Source organism: Phoenix dactylifera, chromosome 8, assembly GCF_051530095.1.
Source record: "Phoenix dactylifera cultivar Ajwa chromosome 8, Ajwa_hap1_PhDact_Kaust_v1.1, whole genome shotgun sequence".
Classification (NCBI taxonomy): domain Eukaryota; kingdom Viridiplantae; phylum Streptophyta; class Magnoliopsida; order Arecales; family Arecaceae; genus Phoenix; species Phoenix dactylifera.
Window position 1 is genome coordinate 33860351 of NC_143197.1, and position 24639 is coordinate 33884989.

Here is a 24639-nt window from a genome sequence, read left to right on the forward strand (position 1 = left end):
TGATAAAACAATATTGATAGAAACAGCATCTTGTTGAGAGAAAAAAGCTTACCAGCCAACTCAGTTACAACTGAATGACAGCTTTTACGTTGCAAACTAAAGAAATGCTGTCCTTGGGGTATGCAATCTAATACATGCAAATATAAATTGTCAATTCTCACTCTTTCTTTATTACATGTGTAATAGATAATTATACATCAATACATACTGAAGTTAGTACACCTGCATGCAATACATAGTTTCCCAACAAATATGGACGATCTCAAACAATATGGCAGCGAAAGTAATTACCTAACAGAACTACCTTTAACGCTGAAAGGCGGTCCATGAATTGAAAACTTGCAAAAAGATAGATGGAAGCTTTTAATAAGAACACGACAGGAATATTTTCTTAGATGGAATTTCAGTCTTAGACCTTTCAGACAGTAAGACATCATGGATACAGCAGATTTGGTTCAACTAAGGTTGCACGTGCAGTTGCTGTGAAGAAAAATGCCCGTGATCATTCGACAACTCTTTTATTTCCCCAAGCAATAAAAATGTAAATAAACGGACTGGAGGGAGGGAAGAATGGAAGATTTTCTTCACAAAAAGGTAGAAAAAGTAAACATGGTTTTGCTCTAAGTTTGTTCAGATCTGATCCATAACATGGTCTGGTCATACTGATATATCGTCCTAAAGGAAGATAATGAGTGAAAAGGAGGAAATAGTAGGAGAAAGAGAAGAACAAGATGAAGTACAAGTAGCAAAAGTAGATGCCATGCCTGTTTCGAGTTCTAAATGATGGAATCAGAAAATAGGAAAAGAGCAAAGGCACAGATGAATCAAAAGGGGAGAGAGTGATTAGGTTTGGAAACCCTAGCACAGCATTAGCCCATGCAATTCATCAACAGTTTAAATTTGTATGCTATTTGAACAATTTAAATCCTCAGAAAAAGTTACCCAAAATACTTATAGTAAGTAACCTTGAGATATCCCAAAAAATCCTACAGCTAAACCTTTTAATCCTCCAAAAGATCATTCTAATTATAAATCCAAAAACACAATAAAATTAAACACAATAAAATTAAACCAGATGGTAGCCCCATCTAAAACCTGATTACTATATAGCCTAGTTAGTTGTAGGGCAGACTGATGGAGATCACATGCATGGGTTTAAAATGCCATGCTCTCAAGGGAGCAGCAGCATCTTTGCTTACTACTCTGGCCTTGTTCGCTTAATCACTGCATATTTCCTTGCTGGGCTCAACTGACCAAAAGGATAGTGATTGACAGTAATCTAACTTTTTCAGGGTGGGAACTAAAATGGATTTTTAGGTTATCCCCTTCATCTTTCAAAACTCTCATACCATTACAGGCCTTCTTACTAGCCATAGACGCATAAAACAATTGGCTTTGAATTTCATTTCTACTGGCTGCAAGAGGAAATTCACTTTTCATTCAAATTGGCATCTTTGTTTGTTTCCCTTCCGTGAACTTCCCCCCACAATTAAGCTGTTATCTAGACTCCTAAAGCTCTATCTTCTAGCCTCAAATTCTGTATCTATTCTTGTCGTGTTTTAAATTTTACAACATCCTATCAAACTAGACTTAGAAAATGAAATAAAATAAAAAAATCGTCAAAAAGAAAAACAGTTTATCTTTGAGATAACTTATGTTTGTCAATTTGTTTATATGAAATCAAAGTTCCGGTAGTTGGTGATCCAGGAAAATCTTCAGACTCGATGCGGATCACTTTGACCACTACGAGCGGGGCTGGACAGGGTTCAGGAACGCTACATCGGAAAGCCGAATCGCAGGCCAGACTTCAGGAGGATGTCTATTTTAGGAAAAAGAGTCCTGCTAGGTTTAGAAAGGGGAATCTGATCCAAATTGTCTTAGGACGGACCTCACATTATAAATAGAGGCTATGTACCTTATTTTTTAATCATTGATAAAAGAAAAGAGGACTTAAAGCCCTACTTTCAAAATTCTTCTATCTTCTTCTAGTTATCTTCTGAGAGATTCGAGTTGAGCGGGTTGAAGAAAATCTTTCTTCTTTCCGATCGAATCAGTTGGGTATGATGAATATGAATACTTAACACAAATATCACCAGAAAAGCCAAATTATGAATAAAATATGAATGATGCTTTCATCCTGGACTTAATTTGAGGTAGCATAAGAAATTTAATTGATGCAGCAGCAATCAAAGATAAAGGAGAACACATTGGACGAAAGAACGTGGCAGGCCTTTTGATCATCAATTTGTGCAATACAACATTGGAATGGCACAACGGCCAATCTATGAAGGAATACTTAGCCGGCGTCATGTTGTTTGGGATGTGTAGTGGTTGCTTCGAGTCGGCGACATGCACTCCTTTCCACTATGCAGCTCAAAGTTGTCAGATTTGAAGTTGTCAAGAAATTGTACGAGAAAGATCTAGATCTTGGGAGGATTTGGAAGCCTAGTGCTGAAGGTTCATATCGGCAATTTTATCTCCAAGAAGGATTTCTGTTTAAGGAAACCAGTTGTGCGTGCCTCAATGTTCATTGCAACAGACTATTATCTTTGAAGCCCATGATGGTGGACTTGCTGGATACTTTGGACGAGATAAGATAGTGGTGTTTGTTAAAAAAAATTTCAATTGTTCAAGGATAGAAAAGGATATAATGTGTCATGTTGAACGGTGTCGATTTTTCCACATTACCAAGCTAGGAGGACAGAATATCAGACTCTACTTGTCATTGCCGGTTTCAAAGGCGTCGTGGGAAGATGTGAGCGTGGATTTTGTTATGAACTTACCTAAGACTCAACATAACAAGGATTTAGTCATGGTGATCGATTCTCCAAGACGACTCACTTTGTGCCCTGCTTGAAGACGCATGACACCTCTCACATTGCTGAACTCTACTTCTGTGAGATCATGCACCTTCATGGTTTTCCTAAGATGATTACATCTGATAGGGACATGAAGTTTATAAGTAATCTTTGGTGAACCTTATGGTGGAAGATGGGTACTCAACTCCAATTCAGTTTAGATAGTCATTTCTAGATAGACGGTCAGACTGAAGCTATGAACTGAAGTTTAGGAAATCTGTTGAGAAATTTCTTTGGTAACCATGTACAACAGTTGTAACCATAATCATTTGATCATCCAATTGATAGCATCCGCTAATGAATCTACAAAATCACCAAGGAATAGATCTTCAAAGTGTTTTGATACAACTACATTCCTTGATGCCATCCATGCCTTCGTGATTTGGTAGTCGCTTCAAAACTGTATGTTGGGGCCTTGACTCCTCTCGGTCGGATGCTCTATGTTCATAATCAACTATAGTCTCTTGATGTGAAGAGTTGATGCATGTAGGATTTGGACTGATCTTTGATCCTGGGATTTTTGTCAGATAGTTCTTTGTCAACAACAGTTTTGATTTTTGGTTCTTTATATTGTTGGACTCGTGATTGCATTAGAATAATCTTTTAGAAACTGATAATTAGGGGTCAGAGACGATGAAATTACATTTATGCACTGTCCAACACCTTGGACTATAGCTATGCTTGCAGCAAAGCTTTAATTGATGCAAGATCATCTCTGATAGATGTCATATCATCATGTATCTTTCCAAACACCTTCTCATGTTTGATAAGATGATGGAAACTTGGAAAGCATCGATCTTGGACCTGAGTCCTCATTTCATAGCATGGTGGTAAGGGGAAAGAAATAAGGACAGAAAGAAGACCAAGGAAAAGAAAGGAAGAAAAGAATAGAACCCTTAGCTCTGACCAAATTGATGCAAGACCAATGGTGACGACCTATTGTGTAGGGCAACCTAGAGAAAAAACTGAATGAGGAAAAGGTTTAATTTGGTTATTTGCTGCCCTAAACCGGTGGATCAGGCAAACAGTGATAAATTTTGAAATTATGGACAGACAAAAGGTCAAATAGACCTGTTCTAGGGTTTTGGTGATGGGCAAAGATATAAGAAGCAGTATTTTAATGCTTTCGGGCTATACAAAAACGTCTGTAGTTGACCTATAAATGGCATTCGGCAAACAGATATGCAGACCTTTTTCTTAACAGAAAATAGATGATATACAAGAAAGCTAAAGAAGGAGATCAATAATTGATATTAGATGAGAGGAAAGTAAATATAATAGAGAAGCAATACAGAAATAGGAATAACCTGGCCGATCAGAAATCACTCGATTCAATAATTTCACTTATCATGCTTCTAATGGCCAGCCATAAGGCCCATTACAAGTACACTAGGACTTTTAATAGTCAAGTAGCTAATCCTCAAAATTTTTCCTAACAAGAAAATTTGAATACCACAAAATTTTATATAGAAAGTAACCTAAAAATTTAAAAATCAAATCTTAATTATTTCATGACGTGTCCAACTCAAGATAGGACTCTTAAAACACCAAATTCGCTTAAAACAGCACCCTAAAACCTATTTTTAAAAAATTCAAATAAAAGTTCCGAAAGTACTAAAAAATTCTGAACTAAAGTCTTTCATCCCCATCATTAGTCCTTAATGCATGAGCTTAAATTGCAGCAATAGGGTATCTTCCCTCCTATTGACTAGTGCTAACCCTCTGTTTTTCCCAAATGTAAAGATAACTAAAGCAAATAATACAAGCAAAGGCTTGGCTTTTAAATTGTGAGAACTTAGACACATATAGGTTAAAGAGGATGAAAGACAGTGAATTAAAGAAAAATAAGTTTGTCTAAGTTATATGGAATATAGTACAAGACAAAAGAGACTTTGGGCAGACAGGAGAACATGAGAACATTGACATGTCTGCAACGTGTGATATGGATGTTAAGCATTCAGTCATCTAGAAGACCTGACACAGGAACCTTAAAGAAATCAGACACAAGGCACACAATCTATAAAATTCATAAAACCTTAACTAAATGATGCGATAGATTTGACATCTAACATGAGGAAATATGCATATAATGATGATGACATTGTGATTGATAACTTGAAGTGTCAAGTAAGTGTCCCAAGAGTCCAAATGCACAACATGTCAACAAACCTCCAATGTGAAGTGTACTGGTAGCATTGTGTGGCAATATAAGCATGGATATAGCCAAAAATCAGACAATTTTAAGAGTACTAGAAAGTAGCTTCAGCAGGAAAAACTGAAAGTAACGACTGCAAACTTGGAAATGGTATATAGATTTAAAAATCCATAACTCAGCCGGAAATAGATATTCTTACAACACTCTTGGAAGAATGGTTATTGCTTACCAGGGCATGGGTCACAGCTCGTATACAGTCATTTGTTTTTAGCATCAATAGAATTACACGTGGAAGTCTCCTAAGCAGTTCCGAGATCTGAGAAAAGTACTGGGAAGCATACATCTAAAAAGAAAAAAGAAGAGATGTCAAGGCATAGGGAAAAAAAGAACATCAATAACTATAAATCTTTTGGGACAAAAAACAAATGTAGGTTATGCTTCAAAAAACTGAAAAAAAGATATTACTAAAGTGGCATGGACAACATCGGCAAGACATGATACAAAACTATAATATAGTTGAGAAAGACCTAAAAAATTTCTGCAATTAAGGAATGAGAATACATATCTCTAATTATCAGCTAAATGGGGCTAATGATGTAAAAAGATATTTATATTTGTGTTAATAGTGAGAGAATAGAAAGTCCAGATGTGTTATGAACACATCTGAGAGCAATCAATCATACGATGATGGCAACATAATCATCTAGATCACAATAATAATAGCTTTTATCTGATGGTAGTGAATGAGAGTGACAAGACAGTTGAGTTAAAGATACACTTGATAAGATGGAAAATAAGAATACAGGATGGAGCAGACAGCAAATAAGCAAGAAATTTCCAAAGGATAGAGTAAATGGTGTCATAACTTATAACCAAGTGACTTTTCGTCAGAAGCATATATATCCATAATGGCGAACAATTGCTAGAAGATTGCACAAATTTCGGGAGAAGTACGTTAAGCAATAAATAAATTGGTCTCAAGTTTCAAGAGGCAAGACTATGTTTAACTCATAAAAAGTTCACAACATTAATGACTATTAAAACTGCAAGTGGCTTCAAAAACAGTCAACAGAATCCTGTGTACATATCAAATATACTAGATAAATGTATAAAGTTACCTGGAGCTCTGAACGATCACTATCCTTCCCTTCTAGAACTAAATGATCCACAGATGGATCAATGACCCTACTCCATGGCCTCATTGTAAGTACTCCAGCAAACAGTGCATACAGATCCTCACCAGCACCCAGTTTTACACTATTTTCCTTAATTGCATTAACATCAGCAAAAATTAGAGCCTGCAAAGAAGGGCAAGGATTTAAGTGCCAGTATTGGTGGATGAATGGACTGACATGGCATAAGCCATACCGTGCTTAAGTTAAAACAAGACTTAAAAAACATTTTTTTAAAAAAGAAATAACGGGTGTTGTGCCAATCCATGCTAGGTGCTGGTATTAACCTGGCACTCGAGACCTTGAAGGAAGGTACTAATATTATGAACTCAAAGCCTAAAAGAATTTAAGTCATGCAGTGCAGAAGTACATAAACTGAAAAGACTTAAAACCATTTTCAATTACAAATATTTAAAAGAAGAATTAATGGATGTTGTGCCATCCATGCTAGGTGCTAGTACTGGTCCATTATGGACCAGCATGTACCAGCACTGCAAACATTGGAGGAGAACAAAAACAAGAACTTAAAACCTAAGAGAATGAAAACAACTTTAGGAATCAGGAGTAGAACATGCCTTCCAGAGTGCAGCATAATTTGTCTTAGTTTCGAAATCAAGTTCTTTGTAAAGACCATGATCGAGCAATATTAATTGTGGCTTTCTTTTGCCTGCATATGAAATAAGAAAATAGTTGGTTAGAAGTGGATGCTCTACAAAAAACTATTCATGCAAATCAAGTATTTAAATCTTGTGGGACGGTCATCTCTGTTTTTTCATGGAATGGAATGTGCCGCATTCCCCTTCATCGCGAAACTAAGGATAGTGGGATGTCCGGTTACTTTGTTGGGATGCCCTTTTCATAATTTTCAATTTTTCATATAATCTTTATTGTTTTATTTGTTTCTTAAATGTATTTGGACTTAAAAAATAATGTTTTTTTGATAAATTGACCCTATTTAGCGTACTTTAAGGTCAAAGGCTCTATTTATCTACTTGCATGTATTTTTCTATCTTTAATAATTTTTATTGTTAAAATTTTACAATAATCTTCAATATATTTAACTAAACAAACTAGCTATTGAGATATATGCTCAACTTAAATGGTGCCTACATGATTCCTGGCCTTGATTATTAAACAAATGTGTCAAAAATGTTAATATAATTAATTGAATACTGCTTAATAAATCATGTTTCAATATGTCACAAAATAAATCCATATGTTAAACATATCAAACTCATTGCTAATCCCATGCGGAATGTCTATGGTGCTTGTATATGCCCTTACAATATAACATATCACAAATTTCATGCCAAATAGAAAATATCAGGCTTGATTTTCTCCATTTTTCTTAATTCTTGGCTAAATTAATGGCAAAAATAGAGGCTGCTCATACTAAGTACAAGCTTCCCTTGTCAAGTCCAACCTTTGTCAAAATCCTGGATTTGGGCACCATGACAGTTCTCTCAATCCATTCCTCTCTCATCTCCTCTTTCTCTTAGTTTGGGGCCTAAACCGATTCCTGTGGCCTCATTGAACATGTGAGATGTGGGACCTAGTCCCACTTTAATTTGGAAAAAAGGGCCATCTTAGCTTTAGTGGGACACCACATCCCATGCATGTCTCGCCCATGGTCCTGCTGTTTCCAGGGCAGGACCACAGCAGGATGGTCAGGGCATCCTTTGCAGAGCCAAATTGGGGTCATAAGGATGTCTTGTATTCTGCTTTCTATGTGGAACAAGTCGAGACGGGCTACATGCATCCTGCCCCCTTAGAGACTTCAATCCTTGGCACTGTCATAACAAAAATTTTGAGGTTTATTATTAGCAGGAAAAAAAAAGCACAATCTGTGGTAAATCAAGAAGGATATGATAAGAAATTCGTAAGTGGCTGATGTCTAACTGGCACGAGTATGCTGAAATGAAACAGTTTCCCGTGGAGATGGTTAAAGGGTTAAGGGAGAGGAGATAAAAGAAGAATCTGATTGAAATATTGAAATAGACTTGAAGAAGTTTACTGCTCTGGAGGACCAAGCTTTGTTTGAAATTAAAGGTAAAATCTATATAGCCAGTGTCAAATACGTGGCATATGAACGTTTTATGTTTGGCCTTGGTGAAAATTATATACATGGATTTCTTTTGGTGAGCTATGCATGGATATTTACATGCATGCCAATTATGCTTGTCATGCAAGTACTTGTCAGGTAGTTCCCATGGAAAATAAAAATCCTCGGTGAGCATATATGAACAACTGCTATACACCCATAATAGCCACGGAAATTTAGATGGCATAATATCAAAAGGGACTAAAGAATAATAACAGAAGTCCCACAGAGAATATGGATTAAGTGATCCGTGAAAAGCTTTATGGTACAGGTGGGATGACATAGTTCTGCACAATCCAGTCCCTGAATAGTACCGAAAAACACTTTCTACTTCCATTCAGTATGTCCAAAAAAGAGTTTTCTCCCATTATACCAAAAAATTGCTTGAGGTAAGTAAATTTGAAAAATATGGTACTTTAATATTAAATGAACACATGCATCAGTGAAGGGGATCAAACAGCAGGACAAGCACCAGCATAGCTTGGTCAAGGAATTTAACAGGATTTGAGAAATTCAGCTTTCTAAATACAGTGCTCCTTTATGATATTTTTGGGCCTTATCAAATGAAGTGCCACAACAATGCTTTTTGTAAGAAATTTAACTTAGAAAATGTTGATTTTCTAGGTAGCAACCTTCAACATATCTGATAAAGCAATTAAAAAATATTTAGGTTTGGATCAAGGTATGCGGAACCGACCGAACCGACGTACCGGTGAAGACCGGTACTGAACCGGTTTTGAAAAAAAAAAACAAACGCACGGATGCGCGCGCGTCCGTGGTATGCTGCAGAGTGGCATTTAATGCTACTCTGCCGCATTAAAAGCCCACGCAGGATAGCGCGTGGGCTCGCTGCCCCGCCGCATGGAATGCGCACTAGCACGAGTCGGGGGATGCGTTTCCCACTCGCGCCAGCGCCCCCGCGGGCGGGCGCGATCCACGTGGCCTCTCTCTTTTTTTTGCTTTTCTTTTTTTGTCCTTCTCCTCTTCTTCTTCCTGAGTTCCTCCTCTCTTCTTCCCTCTCTCCTCCTCTCTTTCCCCTTCTCCTGCGAGCAAGGAAGATCTTCTTCCCCGCAAGGTGCTCGGAAGGAAGAAAGAGGCCCGGTAGCGCAAGAGAGGTCTTCTTCCCCTTTCTCCTCCTTTCTTCTCCTCTCTTCCCCCCTTCTTCCCCGTGAGTACCGGTGCGAACTGGTACCGGGCTTGTACCGGTGCGAACCGCACCGGTTCGCACCGGTACGGGCAAGGAACCATGGTCGGAACCGAATTCCACTGCTGTACAATACCAGTGGAGACCGGTACCCAAGGTACGCGGTACCGACAATACCGACGTACCGGTGGGCATCGGTACCGGTACGGTGCCGAACCAAACCGAGCCGAACCGGTACTGTACCGATGGGGCTAAAAACCAAAAAAAAATTGGAGCCGGTACGGACTGATCGGTTCGGGCCGGTACCGGTTCGGTACGGGCCGGTACCGAGTCGGTACGGGCCGGTACGCGTCGGTACCGGTCGGTACGGGCCGGTACGGTTCGGTACCGAAATATGTAGCTGTACCGTACCGGTAGGGTTCGGTACCGGTATGTACCGGCCGGTACTGGCCCGTACCGACCGGTACGGCAGACCATGCCGGTACCAGTACGATACAGGTGAACCGGTCGGTTCCGACCGGTTCAGCCGACCATAGTTTGGATACTATGCATGACAAATTATCAGAGAAGTTACTTAAAGTATTGTCAAAAAACAACATATTTTGCTAAAATGGCCAAATAATGACTAGGAGAAAGAATCCTAGGTTTAGGACAAAATGAAGAACTAAGTCACAAAATTGGAGTCGAAAATTCCAGGTGTCCTTGATATCCAACATGTGAAGCAACCCAAAAATGCACAGAAATAAGGGAGCCAATATAAGTTAAACAACAAAGATTTCAAGCAGGAGCAGAATCTGGAGGAAGGCATTGAAAGCAATTAAGTTCATGACTTAGAAAGCAAGGTTAATCTAGAACCAGTACACAGATTTAAGCAATACACTTAATATGCAACAGAATAACACATATATGATATTTATACAATCAGAAGATATATTCCCTTTTTTGAAAATAAAATTTATACAATCAGAAGATATATTCCTAAAAACTTTGTAAGCATATTTCATCAAAAGCTGACATTCCACAATCTTCAAGCAATTGTACTTAGCCAAATTGTAGAAAAAGTGTATATCAGTTCAGGAGAAAAGAATTTCAGTCAGAGAAGCATATATGAACAATATTATTCCTTATATTTGAGAAAGGAGATTCTAAACTAGCTCCATTTGTGACCTTTAGAGTCATGAATATGAAATATCGACATTTTATTTTCATTGGCGCTTCCTAATTCTAAGGTCAAGAGCTCAGTGAAGAGCAAGCTTCTCACCAAAACAATTCCATTTGCTGGATGGCAAAGGCCGAACCATCATGTTGGCAGCATGTGGGTCACAGTGAACAAATCCATGCTTAAAAGTCATCTCTGCAAAAGCTTGGCTGACCTGCACAGTTTATGGATGGGAATAACATTAGATATAGAATATTTTCCAACAATAACAAATAAAATATACAGATTATAAGAAAGACTTACTAATTTTGAAACATCAATAGGTTGAATTCCAAGTTTTTGCATAGCACTAACATCAGTTATCTCCGCAGCATCCATAAATTCCATCGTCAAAAGTCTAGAAGTACTCAGATTCCAATAAACCTTAGGGGCATAAATGCTGTCTGCCATATGAGGGGATAACCTCCTGAAGTTATCCAAACATTTTTCACTGTTCCTAGCCTCAAACAAGAAATCTAATTCCTGACAATCATGATAGCAACTGATCAAAAAATGTCCTTAGTAGCTCCATAGTACTTGATCAAGATCATGAGCTGCATTAGGTACAGATATTACAAAAAAAAGCAAGTGTGTTATTACTCTAAATAATGATAAAGATACCATAACTAATTAAACCATACAGAGGAATGTGATCTACACCTAGTCAAGAAAAATTAGCAAAGTCACAACATTCAATAACAATCATCCATGGGTTTGATTATATAAGTAATATGAATATGTACACTTTGTACCTAAGCGATGAATGACACATTGCTTGAGGCACATATGACTTAACAAAGAAGGACATTAGCCATGAACACCATGTGTACCGCAAACACACATGGAATAAGGGAGCGATCATCGTTTATATACCATGAACTAAATGCCTTTTCACAAAGAAAACTTAACCAGAATGTTTCATGAATTTATGTTAGAAACATTGAAAATCATTGATCGATAGTTGAACTTAATAAACAAATTTCATAATTTATTACAAACCTTCCCTAAGTCACCTTTGTTGAAGAAACCTTGCAAATCCACCTGGGCATCATATGTTCTCAGTAACAAAGAATTAAGTCCCAAATGAGGAAAATTAATCTTCATTATAGACATGTTTCCATTGTATAGAACCACAAATTTGTATAATAGCCTTCTTTTTACTACCTTATAAGAATTAAGAAACATGCATGCATGTGCCATAAAAGGAACTCACGAGATGGTGTTGATTGATGATGGGGGGCAAAATGGATCGTCCTGCTCAAGGTAGGGGATCATTCCACAACACTGACCGGGCAGGACCACAACCCTGCTCAGAACCGGCCCGATTTCAGACTCCGCCGAAGGCTCAGTTGACCTCGGCCGAATCTCTTCGCTACTACGACCTGTCGTAACTTCTAATGCCTGTAATGACGTCCCGAGCCCGAGCTCGGAACGCCCTGCTGAGTCAGATGTGAGCCAAAGAGATCCTTCGACTGCGGGACTATTCGCCGACGCGCCCCGACCGAGGTCGGGGCGCCCTCATATTCGCCAACACGCTCCGACCGAGCTCGGGGCGCTTTAATATTCGTCGCTACGCCCCGACTTGAGCTCGGGGCGCCCTTAATATTCGACAATGCGCCCCGACCCTTGAGCTCGGGGCGCCCTACCGAGCAAAACCTCGGAATCGGGGAAGCTAGGTCAACCTCAGCACCCGCCAAAACGACCTCACCGAATGCACGATGCGACCCCTCATCGAGCTCGACTTCGCCCACGACCACATCCACGTGCATGCCCACGTCCGCCTACGTGGCCGTACATTACAACATCACCGCACTATGCTCTGCTTGCTGGCCAACGACAATCAAGGACGACGCCATGCTGCTCCAGCTATACCCCGTCACACCTATCGACGTCTTACCGTTCACCGGAACGGCCTACGTTGTGCGCCTCAAGCAAGCTCTAGCTACGCGCCATCTGTCCAAAATCCATCTCCTCCCATAATGAGGACGGGCTATACCTCCGCCACCTGGACACCTCTCCAAGGACTATATATAGCCCTATCAAGTAACACTACAGGAACCTTTGGACCAACTAAGACCCACCCTAACTTGAGCGCCGGAGGGTCCTCACCGGAATCACCGGTGAGGCTTTGTGCAAGTACACCGTCGCATCTTCTTCCTCAACATTCCGACAGCTCCCTCGACTCTCCCAGCATGGTCACCCTCGGGCCAAATTTGAACCACAACAATTGATATTAAAAAAACATTAAATTTTAACATGCATTGAGGGTAAGGGCTTAAATATCCGCAGAATAAAAACTGACTATATGAAATACATGTTTAGCAAAAACAAAGATGAAGATGAGGTGCAAGAAAGATTTATGGACAACATAATGGACAGAGACAGGGGGTTCATTGAATTTTGAATTTCACCATATACGATGGAAAATAATCAAATCCTTTGCCCCCTTCCCCGATTTCTTGGTTATCACTAAATATGATTGGGATATAGAGGCTTTAGGTAAGATCTCATCTTCCTATAATTGTTGAAATTTTTAGTGACTGCAGTGCTTTTATTAGAGCTGCTTTGTGGGTTCAAAAGAGGTGTTTTCTTGGTTTTAGCTAAAATAGAAAAGACCACCTAATCGATTATGGGCTAATCACCATCTATGCCCATATTGATGGTTATGACCAGCAAGCATGCATCTTGTTGTTTAGCATTTTTAGCATAATAAAACACCGATAATTGAGTTCCATTTGTCATGACTCAATGCATTACATCTCCATCCAAGTATGATGTCTTAGCAAAACAAGTAATGCTGATATGACTTTAGAACTATGCACAATTCTAGAGGAAAAGGGAAAAATAGGGAACTGCAAGTTTCAGCAAAAGGAGAAGAAAAGCAAAAGAATAAGAGGAGAACGAAAAAGGATGAGTGCTACAGACTAGGTTTGAATTTTTCTCTCCCATTTTGTGTTTTCTTCTTTTGCTTCTACCATGCTGAATCTTCAAGACCACTGTGCACATACCAAGATATTGGATATTTCTCATGACCTTAAATTACTGGGTCCCATGATGAATTTTCAATACTACCTTTTACACACCAAGCTATTGGACATTTCTCATGAACTAGGTTATAAGGAGGGTCAGAAGGTGCTGGAGTTCCAAGCTTATCTTGGATCAAGTTCGGAAGGATTTTTAAATTCAATTTTTAATTGGAGTACCATACTGTGGCTTTGGAATGTACCATATAAAGATGGATGCTACGTAAGAGAATATTCCTCGGGATATGACCACTAGGAATATACATTTGAATTATATGTAGAACAAGGGCCATCCTTAATCTATCCTACATAAATTTTGGTGTTAGAACTGATGGACCCTACCTTTCTCTGCCTTTCTTTCCATCTTTATTTTTTTCTCTCTCCACCATGTTTTTGGATTAAAAATTAAGTTCCAAGACTGATGCTCTCCCCAGCATATCAAATATGAGAAGAAGGTTTTCACCACATGCATGATGATATGACATCTATCAAAAATCATCTCACATCCAAGCTATGTTGCAAGCATGTGCTACAACCTTAGGCATTCGACAGTGCACTGATGCAGATGAAGGCCCATCTTATGGCAGTGAGAATGTTTCAGCTGAAAGCGAGGATTTATACATTGAAAATCATGCAAGTGCTCATCCTTCAAATTTAGATGCCAAGATTGAAGATGCACCAGCTTAAAAAATCTGGTTAAGAAGATTGAAGGTTCTAAAGAAACAATTTTAAAGGAATTTCTAATTGATGAAAGCAACACCAATTAAGAGCTATAACTGTATCAAAGCACTTTGAAGATACGATCCTTGCTAATTCTGCAGTTTCCTTGGTAAACACTATCAATCAAGTTATCAAAAGATTCATAGTTACCAATTGTCGGGCACCACAACAAATGATTAGTGAAGTGATAGGGAGAAAGTTCTACATAGGCCTCTATCATTCAATGTTCAAGACTCAGAATGGTCGATCAAAATTTTGAGGGATATGATCTTGAGAACTAGATAAGCATAACAGAAACAAATGATGCCGGAGCATTTCTTTGGGTCCATATCCATGGCATATGTTGTGACTGGATGCTATTTGTAGGTCAAGATGTCAAAAAAAAAGACAACTGTTTTGAATTGTTTTAATATTTAATAATTAATTTAAGTGTTTCTTTGTAAGAAAACGAATCTACTGTTTGGCACTGTTCATGCCACAATACTGTAAAAAGTGAACAGCATACATGACTTTAAATTTAGGAGTTTTAGTTAGGTTTCAGTAGTGTCCAGCGAGAATATCTTAGATAAAATTTAAAGCATGGTTCTAGGGATTTTAATTGGAGTGAAATGAATAGGTGGTAGCTGATTTCTCTAGGTACTTTCCAATTTGAAGAATCCTAGTTTGCTTGTAAGAGAGGTCATCAAGAGTATAGAAGAGACTATCTGGCGCTGGGTGAAAGCATCGTATGTGGCTGTTGAATGAAAGAAAGGATTGCTTTAGGTCAGGCTTGACCCTTCTTCTCTCTTTCATTCTCATCCCTCCCTCCCTTGCTTCACAAATTTTGTTTCATACAGAAACATAAAATCTGTGATCCCAATTTCTGTTATAGAACTAGTATGTTGTTTTCTTTAAAAACTCTTCTTTGAACCTACAACTCACCTGAAGACCTAAAGCAGAAATTTTTGGCCTTTTGAAAGAGAGGATGGCAGGGACCATCAATTCATTTCATGGGTACTGAAATGAATATAAGCAATCCAAGAGTCAAAACTAAATTAAGAAAGCAAGAAATTGAAATATCTTGGTCTTTTGATACCACTCAAGTTGATAGCACTCAACATCCTTGATTAAGTCTCCAGTTGATGACACTGACAAAAAAATTGCCAATTCCTTCCTCTCCAAGCAAATCACCAGAGAGCCAAAACAGTAAGGTAATGAGTCCAAGAATAGGGCTGAAAACAGGTTGGATAATTTCCAACCATACTCAATTTGGATTGGATTCAGATACAAATTCTAGCATCCAATTGGACCCCGATACCTACCAATAAATCATGCCAGATCTAAAACTTGATTCAAATTCCAAAAATTTTCTGAATCCAGATCTAGATATCTGGTAAATTCCAAAAAAATATTGTCCCAAAATAATTTTGTTTCCATGTGTAGAACTGTACTTGTGGCCTGTTTTGGATAAGAAACACTGAACCACCAGGCTACAACATTCAATTCTGTTATGCAGTTATGGTTTATTTTACTTATTTAAACCTCAGTCCTATCATTAAATAGAGTTATTAGGATGATACTTTCTATTTAATAATTAATTATTTTTATAACTATCAATCCTTTCCTTTGATAAAAATGAAAGAATGAATATATATCATTTTATTATTTATACATATATTTTATTTACAAGCTCTCAAGAAATAGATAATTCATGATTATCTTTTATATTTGTTGCAGTTAAAGAGTAATGATTGATGTAGAAAATTTATAAAATATATTAACATTTTTACGTTACTAATATCATTATTAAATTTACCAAAGTTACATAGGTAGAAAATTAATATTTTATTTTAATGCAAATCCAATTAGACTAGTGACTTGAACCCTTGATCAGGTCGGTCTCCATGAGGGCTTAGTAACTATACCCATGCATTGTGTGCGATCTAGATAGATAATGCAGGTTTATTCTCATCATATGCGGTCACTTATGTTAGTTTTCATTATTGAATTCCACTCAAGATCCGATTTATATCCAGAAAAAAATCTGACTTATATCCATATTCGGATAGAAAAATATGAAAATAACTAATATTCAACTTGTATCTGTATCTGTTTAAAACAAATATGAATACACTTAATATCCACTTCATATCTGTATCCGTTTAATATTTGTATCTACACTTATATTAGCTGAAAGTCTGAAACAATATGGATACAAATATGGATATATGAATATCCATATTCATCTGTTTTCACCCTACTGAGGAACTTTTCAATTCTAGAATTTCTCCAAGATTTCCAAGTAGAAGATAGCGAACAAGGCAAACCTTTTATAGATAACCTGTTTTTAAAGAATTTCAACAATCCTCTAGTATAGTGGCACCTAGAGAACTAGTGAACCCCATTTTCCTCAGGCATTGCAGAGATCACAATTAGACAAAAATTGCTAGTGCCTTTTCAAGGGATTCTCAGCAATCCATAATTTATCATTAACAGCCAGCCAGTTGAAATTTTTAACCTTAAGAGAAATAACAGATGTCTAATTCGGAGAGAATTCCTTCTTGACCAGACTATCAAAGTTTAGAAATCTGTAGTACGAATTGACAGTGAAAGATCCATCATAAGACCATCTCTAATGAGCTTTATCCAGATGAAGAAGGGTTGAATTGTGAAAGAGAAGATAACAAATCAGAGAGCATTCCAAAATTAAGTAATCACCAATTGCCCTTCAAAAGAAAAGATGCAAATGAGCAACACCATCAGACCATTGAATAGGAGGAGACACAGTAGCATATTCATCCAGAGTGATGGAAAACATATCAGCATAAAGATCAGATAAAGGAAATTGAGATTAGGATAATTTTTTGGCAGGTCTGAATTTTACAATCTTCAAAAAAAACATCTTTCTCTGTAACGGAACAACAGGGAGATTTCTTGACCTAAACCCTTGCCTAATTCCTTAGGTCCATCTATGCCTCTGTAGGCCAACCATAATTAGTCTTACATCACAATTTCAACTTCAGTGCAAACAGAAAGAAGCACACTGCTATAATAACAACCACAATTACCAAAGTACCATGTCCAGCTTTCTAGAGTAAAATGAAAAGTAATTTATATTCTTCTAAAAACGATGTGTTGTCAAAGGACACATTAGATGTCAGCCAAATACAAACATTTTGAACTATGTCCTCGTTAAAATGATAGCTGCAGTCAGTACACAAAACAAAGCTCAGAGCACAAGGGAGAAGAGAGTAAGCATCATCACAACAATTAAAAAAAATAATCATTAGGAAAAAGGTCACCTGAATGCAGACATAAACATCTATCTGTATATGAATATACGCACAGAGAGACTGTTCGACATTAAGACATTAAGGAGACAAAAATGATGAAGAAAATCATGCATGCATCCCATCAGTACATAAAGAGTTACAACATTCATGCTTCATTGCAAGCATACAAATATACGCCAACACTAAAACCTAGTATAGAAAGATCAAGTAGATATCAAAATAAACTTGCCTTTGGTGCACTTTCCCGAATTTCATCAACCAACCACCTATATAAAAAATTATAATTTTAGTTGTGCGAAGGTGTTATACAATGCAAATATAAGTATCTCTACCAAACATAAACTAGTCATAATCTTGTGATAACTTGGATTTATTATGAATATATGACAGGCCAGACAGATGTGAAAAAACATGATAGGGCCAATTTTTATTTGTTTTCAGTTGTTAGATACGTGAACTGGGGCTACCCTCAATGGTCAAACCCCTCTGCTTAACAACCAGAGGTTCTAGGTTCAATTCTTGGGTGGTGCACACCCAAGCATTAGGACATTGGTAATTATAATGCAGGTGGGCCTCCTTTCTCTCTCAAAAAAAAAGTTGTTACATATGCATAGTAACTAGTACTGATGGAAGCATAATAATTTAGCGCACACAAGTTCATCATCACAAACGCCAATACCCAACTTATTTGGATCCAGCATATAAGCCTATAGCTTTTCATATCTGGAGGTGTCTCAACATCATCACTTGGCTCACATGCTACCTAATCTAGTTTATCTATGTGCCTCATGTAAGTGATTGATGAGATATCTTGCTTCCAACATGAGAAAGTTAAATTCAGAAGCAATAGGCCAACCTGCACTAAACTTGTTTGATAACAGAAACTGCAAAGCATATTTCATGAACAGCACAAGTTGAAACTACACAAACTAGAAATAGTACACAAGTTATTGAACTCGAGCACTGTTTTGAAAGAGCCATTTGGCAATAGATGATGATATGTGCTTGAATGCCAGAAGTAGTTGAAGCTGGGTGAGGGGGCACAAAGCAACATCCTATAGATAGTGCAAAAAGTGACGTAGAATTTGCCTTAAGATACATTAGTGCAATAGATTATTTTTGGTGCAAGGAGTTGGAAGCTTTAAGAATTTGGGGAGAAGTAGAATCAAGATACCAAAGCAAATTGATACCTAGGTTGACAATTCTGCTTCCTACACACAAGTGCAAACACAAATTAGTTATAGAAGTATATACTGAGAACTTGAGAGCACACATTTTGTGATCGGTATACAAAAGAAGCATGATCTTACTGCATTTTCTTAGTGACTGATGCCTTGAAAAACTACATGTTGCATCCATGGAGCATGGCCAATTTTGTATCAACTAGCATGCATAACATTTAAAGTAATTTTAAAAGTTTCAATCATGCCCACAACGAATCCAGTGAATATGAACCATTCAAAATTCAGATGGCAGGCTTGTTGATCCAAAAATGTACTTGTAACCAGTTTTAAGTAGGTATATGAATAGCAAACATGGATGTGTAAGAAAATAGAAAATATGTCAAATTCGAACAGAAACCTCTAATTTCTGAAATGGAACAAGGACCAATAATAACCATTTGAAGCAGTACCTATAATCAAAAGCAGGAAAGAACCAGTGCAAGAAATTCACCACCAAACCCACAGTGGCAATATCTGCGATGGCAGTATCCGTCAAGTGAGTGTGTTGAACCTGGACATTAACATAATTAAGCCCTTGCATAGCTCAGAAGACAAATTACGATATTAGATAACTCTCAGTACTCAATATTGAGAGGGAGAAAAAATATTCAAAGTTTAATAACTCATAACTTCAGGAAAGTACAGTTTGGTTCACAACCTTTACAGCAACCTTTTCGCCATCATGAGTTTTAGCAGCATGAACTTGCGCAAGAGAAGCACTTGCCAGTGGAACTGGATCAAATTCTGCAAAAATCTGAGCATTCATAGTTGTTTAATCAATAGAGGAGTACTTCATAGGTACTGTGAAATGAATGGCCTTAAAACATGCACATATATTAAATGAAGAAGGCCTTTGCTATTAAATAAATTGTAAAGAAGAGCACAAGAAGGCATACCTACCAGCAACATTCATTATTTTAGCAAAAATAGATAATAAAGAAAAATATACTTTGCTCTATTTTTTGCAAGATAAACTTGAAAAAGGAAATGTAACCGAACGGACTTTCTCTGGTGGCTCCCCAAGCTCTTTCACAAATACACTTCGCACTTGATCATAAGAGGAAACTGGACATCTCTTCAGCATGGAGGCCCTCATTGTTTGTACATATTCTCGAGGAACTACATATTCCTATAAAAAAGTAAAGTATCCATTAAAAAGATAAAAATGAAATGGATAAAAACAAGTATCAAAGAACAATAGCTACATTTCAACTGAGATTTTCTCTTAACTAATCGTACTTTTTTTATTTTTTTAGTGAAAAGCTAACAGCATAAGATAAAAACAAACTATATATTATTATTAAAAAGTAAATTTTTCCATTTAAAGAAACAAGATTGACGGTTAATTGAATTTTCAATGAAAATTTCCTACATTTGAAATGAAGTATTCCTCTAAATAATTGTACAATTCTTGTAGTAAAATGCCAACAACATAAAAACATAAAGGCACTGCATATCTCTAACACCAAAAGGATATTATAAAATGCCGCATAAGGTGGTCGTGGATTTTCTGTTTTTTGGGTGGGGGGAGGATGGTATGACTCCAGGCCCATGCCTATAGATAATCAAAAGAACCTCTTTCGAAGAGCAAGAAGAAGTGTAAAAGGTGCAAATACCATATAAAACAACCCAAGATGGTCTTCATCCTCATCCAGAAACTAATGAAATTATCTGATTTATAAAACGATTTTCTGATTACTCCGAGAATTTTGCAACCGTAGTTCATCCAAACTTCATAAAAATTACAATTTTATGAAACTTTGTAGTGACTTCTAGAAATACAAAAACATCATGAAAATCTTTCAGTATCTCCTATTCACCGAGAAGAATTTAGTAGAATCTAGTGCTCTATTCATCCACTTTAATTGTTCAATATGTTTTTGAGTATTACTTGGCAAAATAATCCCAAATTTGCTAATATGTTTTTACTTTTTTCATAAAAAATTCACCTCTTTCACTCCCTTGATCATGGAAATATAACAAGAATGAAGACCAACTTTATCTTCCTACCATCATACCCACTATAGAAAATAATCATATGGAATCTCTAGCAACACTATATGGACGTCATATGTCTTTTGTATCCTTTTCACACCTATATAAACAATTAAATTGATTATGTGATATCCTCAAAAAAAGGCAAAACTGGACCTTTGGTAAATCTAACCCTTATAGCAGGAATCTTGCATTTAAAATAGCAGACCTGCTTCATAATTTCCTTGGAAACTCATCCTCGCGCTCTCTTTCTAAGTGTTTTCCTATTTCAAAATAGTTTAAGAGACCTACTTCCCTATACCCAAACATGAATCAGCTCCTGCTCCTGCAGCCACTTCTAGTAAGCAAAAGATCTAAACTCTTCAAGATGCTGGTGTTGCTTCTGCCTTTAAAAAGTTCTTTTCATGAAAGGAGAAGATATGAAGTAGGTTTTCAAGCTTCTCCTAAAAGCACTTTTTCTTGACTTGTTCTCCTTGTAGAAGCAATTTTCAGATATTGTTACCCAACACATATTTTCTAGGAAGTATTTTTTTTGTCTTAAAAGTTACAAAAGCACTCTTTTTAGGCAACAGGAATCATGTCCTAGGTAATTATTAATCCTTATGAAAGCTTATATAATTGAAGGAAGATAATTTCTTATAGTCTCATTAAGACAAGGAGCTAAATCAACAGATATCTGTCCAGTTACTATTTCAGCATCCTCAATCTGAGTGATCAAATAATCTACCAACTTTCATCCAGATTTTTTAGGTCAAGAAGGGATAATATCAACATAGAACATTGGAAGCCAATTATTGACCTAACATTTAGTTATTTATTGTTGAAATTGAGTATTTTAATATCACAAAATATAAAACTAAAATATGAGATACTTGATCTTAAACTTCCATGCTTTTTAATCATTAAGCCACATAATGGATATTGCATCTCAAAATTAATTCAGATTAAAACTCGTAAAACAGTAGTCAATAAAAACCCCAAAAAAATAAATAACTTTCCTATGCTCAACTCTTATGCATAAGATTGTTTTCAGTACTGTTAATGCTCTCTTAGTTTACATGTTCTCATTCTCCCTCTCTATCGCTCAGTTTTTTGCACAATGTCATTCCATATCCGGAAAGTTTCAGTGAATATACTGGATATTTACGCAGTAAAAGGCACAGATTTTAATTTAGCTCTCCAACAGTCCAAACAAAATGACATTTGGGGAGAAAGAAGGCACCCTCATCCAATTGATTTGTTTTTTGAGATTTCACTAGTTGACTTCTCCGGTTCCTTGGCTGCTGACCAATGAAATTCAAGGTTCATAATTTTGTGATACGAGGCGACATGTTCTTCCAGTGTTTCATGAGGTTCATAATTTTGTGGCACTAGATGACATGTTTTTCCAGTGTTTCGTGAAATGCATTAGAAAAATTTATATTGTACAGAATAAGATGGTCTAATTTGAAACATACCAATTGACCAATATGTTGACCAAGCTTGATGTAAATTCCTCCATTACGGAAGCATAACTCTTGAAGCCTATAAGCGCACCGATTATGGACTTCATGTTTGGCTCTCAACCATTCAATACTTCCTTCTTTAAGCCCCCATAATGAATACTGATAGTCTGAAAAGGAAAAAAGGCAGCAAGGCAGAGCACGAATGAAATATGGAGAGGTGATACAAACATTTTTTCTTAATAAATATAACAAAACAGTAGCATCGATTTCTAACAAGAAACATCATAGGGCATCACATTCAATGATAAATTTTTTTGGTGAACAATGAAAATTCACCTAGCACAAGGCAACATATGTGGTTATACCAGATGTACAAGCGAAAAGGCTATATTAACTCTTTAAAATCATGTTTAGAGTGAATGTGGTCAGGAATGGGCTCATAAGGGTAAATATTATAACATTTAAAAAAGAGGCATTGGCATTGGCATTGCTTAACATTATTATTTATAAAAAAGGGGTTATTTCTTTTGGTGAAAAAGGAGAGGGGGTTCGTTTAGACCTCACTACATTTGAAACGGCAGAAATTGTTGACTTCAGATACATAAAAAATTACATGTCAGCCAAATATTGTTATTTGTATGAAGACAATCATTTGAATAATATCATAGCATCGTCACATTACTGTTAACAGCTACACAATTGAAATTAATTACAAGATTACTAAATGTACAGTTTAACTGAATAAAATAAGATTTTCAAATTTTAACTATGTAAAGGCCCTCTATGATCATTATAAAAGTTTTTGGAAAGTTTTGGGTTATGTTTGTACTTATGCCAAAAAGACATATTGAAACTCATTTCTTTTATTTTCCTTTATTTTCTAATTTTACTTTTTTTTATTTTATATTTATTAATTATTTCTTGTTTTGGGGGTTAGTGTCACGAAGAATGTAATGTTTCCCGCACTATCATAGTTATGTTGTTACCCAATCAAAACCAGAAGAGTGAAATGTTCAAGAGTAGCAACAAAAAGACTAAATAAATTTCAAGCTCAAGAATGCTGACAAGTGAATGGGCTATAGTTTTCAGCTCATCCAATTGACTGTCCAGGTTAATTCTCATTTCAAAACCGGATTTCGAGGAGTCCAAAGGTCACCAAAGAGCGTTGTGTGAGGCATGCTCCCATATTCACGTGCATGAAATAAAGATCTTAGGCAAGTGTTACGGATCAGAAGATTTTCCAAAGTTTTTAGGTTTGGAAGCAGAGTCATAGATGAGCACCCAAAAGTTAAGGGTTTCGGATAGAAGACCCTCAAACCTAAATCAAGAAAAAGGAACAAAACTTGGCATAAAGAGGTAGAAAACCCTAAAGTTTAAATCAATACGAAAAGAAAAGGAAAGAAAAAGAAAAGGGAGAAGAAGAGCAGACTAACCGAAGGCCATGGTAGCAGCAGTGACGGAGTCGCGGATGAGGCGAAGGGGAACGATAGTGCAAATCTTGAAAGTGCTTGAGGGATCGTCAGAGGTAGCGATGGCTGCGGCCCCTGCTCCGCCAAGAAGGGTGAGGGCAGCCAGCTTCGCCTTCGCCCCAGCACGCCACATAATAGCCCTTATATGGCACACCCGTCGTGGGATCGCAGCTCCGGCGAGCAAGGAGACGAGGGAAAACAAGGAACGGCTATTGGCCGAGGCCTTACGTTCCTTTCTTTTAAAGAAGGGTTCGCCGCTCGAAGAGTCGGCTAACCATTGCCGACAACAAGAACTAGGTGAGGCAGAACCGGCTCGGTCCGCTGCGGAAACCTGACAGCTGTGAAGGGTAAGACAACCGTCAAGGGTAGATACGAACAATCGTACGTAAGGTTACCGGATGTAGCCAAAGGGACGTATAATATAAAGAAAATAAAGTACGCTAGGGTTTAGGGTTTAGGATTTAAGGTTGAGAGTTTAGGTTTTAGGGTTGAGGTTTTAGATTTGAGGGTTGAGGTTTTAGATTTGGGTTTTAGGGTTTTAGATTTTAGGGTTTAGGGTTTTAGGGTTTAGGGTTTAGGGTTTAAGGTTTTAGGGTTTAGGGTTTAGAATTTTAGGGTTTAGTGTTTAGGATTTAGGGTTTAGGGTTTAAGGTTTAGGTTTAAGGGTTTGGGGTTTAAGGATTTGGTGTTTAAGGGTTTAAGTGTTTAAGGGTTAAGGGTTTAAGGGTTATGGGTTTAAGGGTTTAAGGTTTTAGGTTTTAAGGTTTTAGGTTTTAGGTTTTAAGGTTTTAGGATTTAGGATTTTAGAGTTTAGGGTTTTAGGGTTTAGGGTTCAGGGTTAGGGGTTCAGGGTTCAGGGTTCAG

General features: G+C 37.2%; 1 protein-coding gene across 5 annotated transcripts in view; it reads right to left on the reverse strand.

Annotated features, from left to right (window-relative positions):
* The window catches only part of ATH9 (ABC2 homolog 9), a 49753-nt gene extending 25718 nt beyond the window's left edge, over nt 1-24035 (reverse strand). For 3 of the 5 annotated variants that reach the window (XR_016396330.1, XR_016396331.1, XM_088703800.2), the window contains exons 1-11: nt 23740-24034; nt 22319-22473; nt 19870-19995; nt 19525-19620; nt 19277-19377; nt 17873-17909; nt 10893-11111; nt 10692-10803; nt 6761-6852; nt 6132-6311; nt 5243-5356 (exon numbers count right to left, since the gene is read on the reverse strand). Coding sequence is in view for 3 of the 5 variants with exons in the window: in XM_088703800.2 (XP_088559926.1) it covers nt 5243-5356; nt 6132-6311; nt 6761-6852; nt 10692-10803; nt 10893-11111; nt 17873-17909; nt 19277-19377; nt 19525-19620; nt 19870-19995; nt 22319-22473; nt 23740-23908 (1401 nt within the window). In the remaining 2 variants the exon portion in view is untranslated. Of the gene's footprint in view, nt 1-52; nt 128-5242; nt 5357-6131; nt 6312-6760; nt 6853-10691; nt 10804-10892; nt 11112-17872; nt 17910-19276; nt 19378-19524; nt 19621-19869; nt 19996-22318; nt 22474-23739 lie in introns of all 5 variants that reach the window. The other 2 variants (XM_088703799.2, XM_008787125.5) reach the window with 2 other exon arrangements.
* Between the last annotated feature and the right edge of the window lie 604 nt (nt 24036-24639).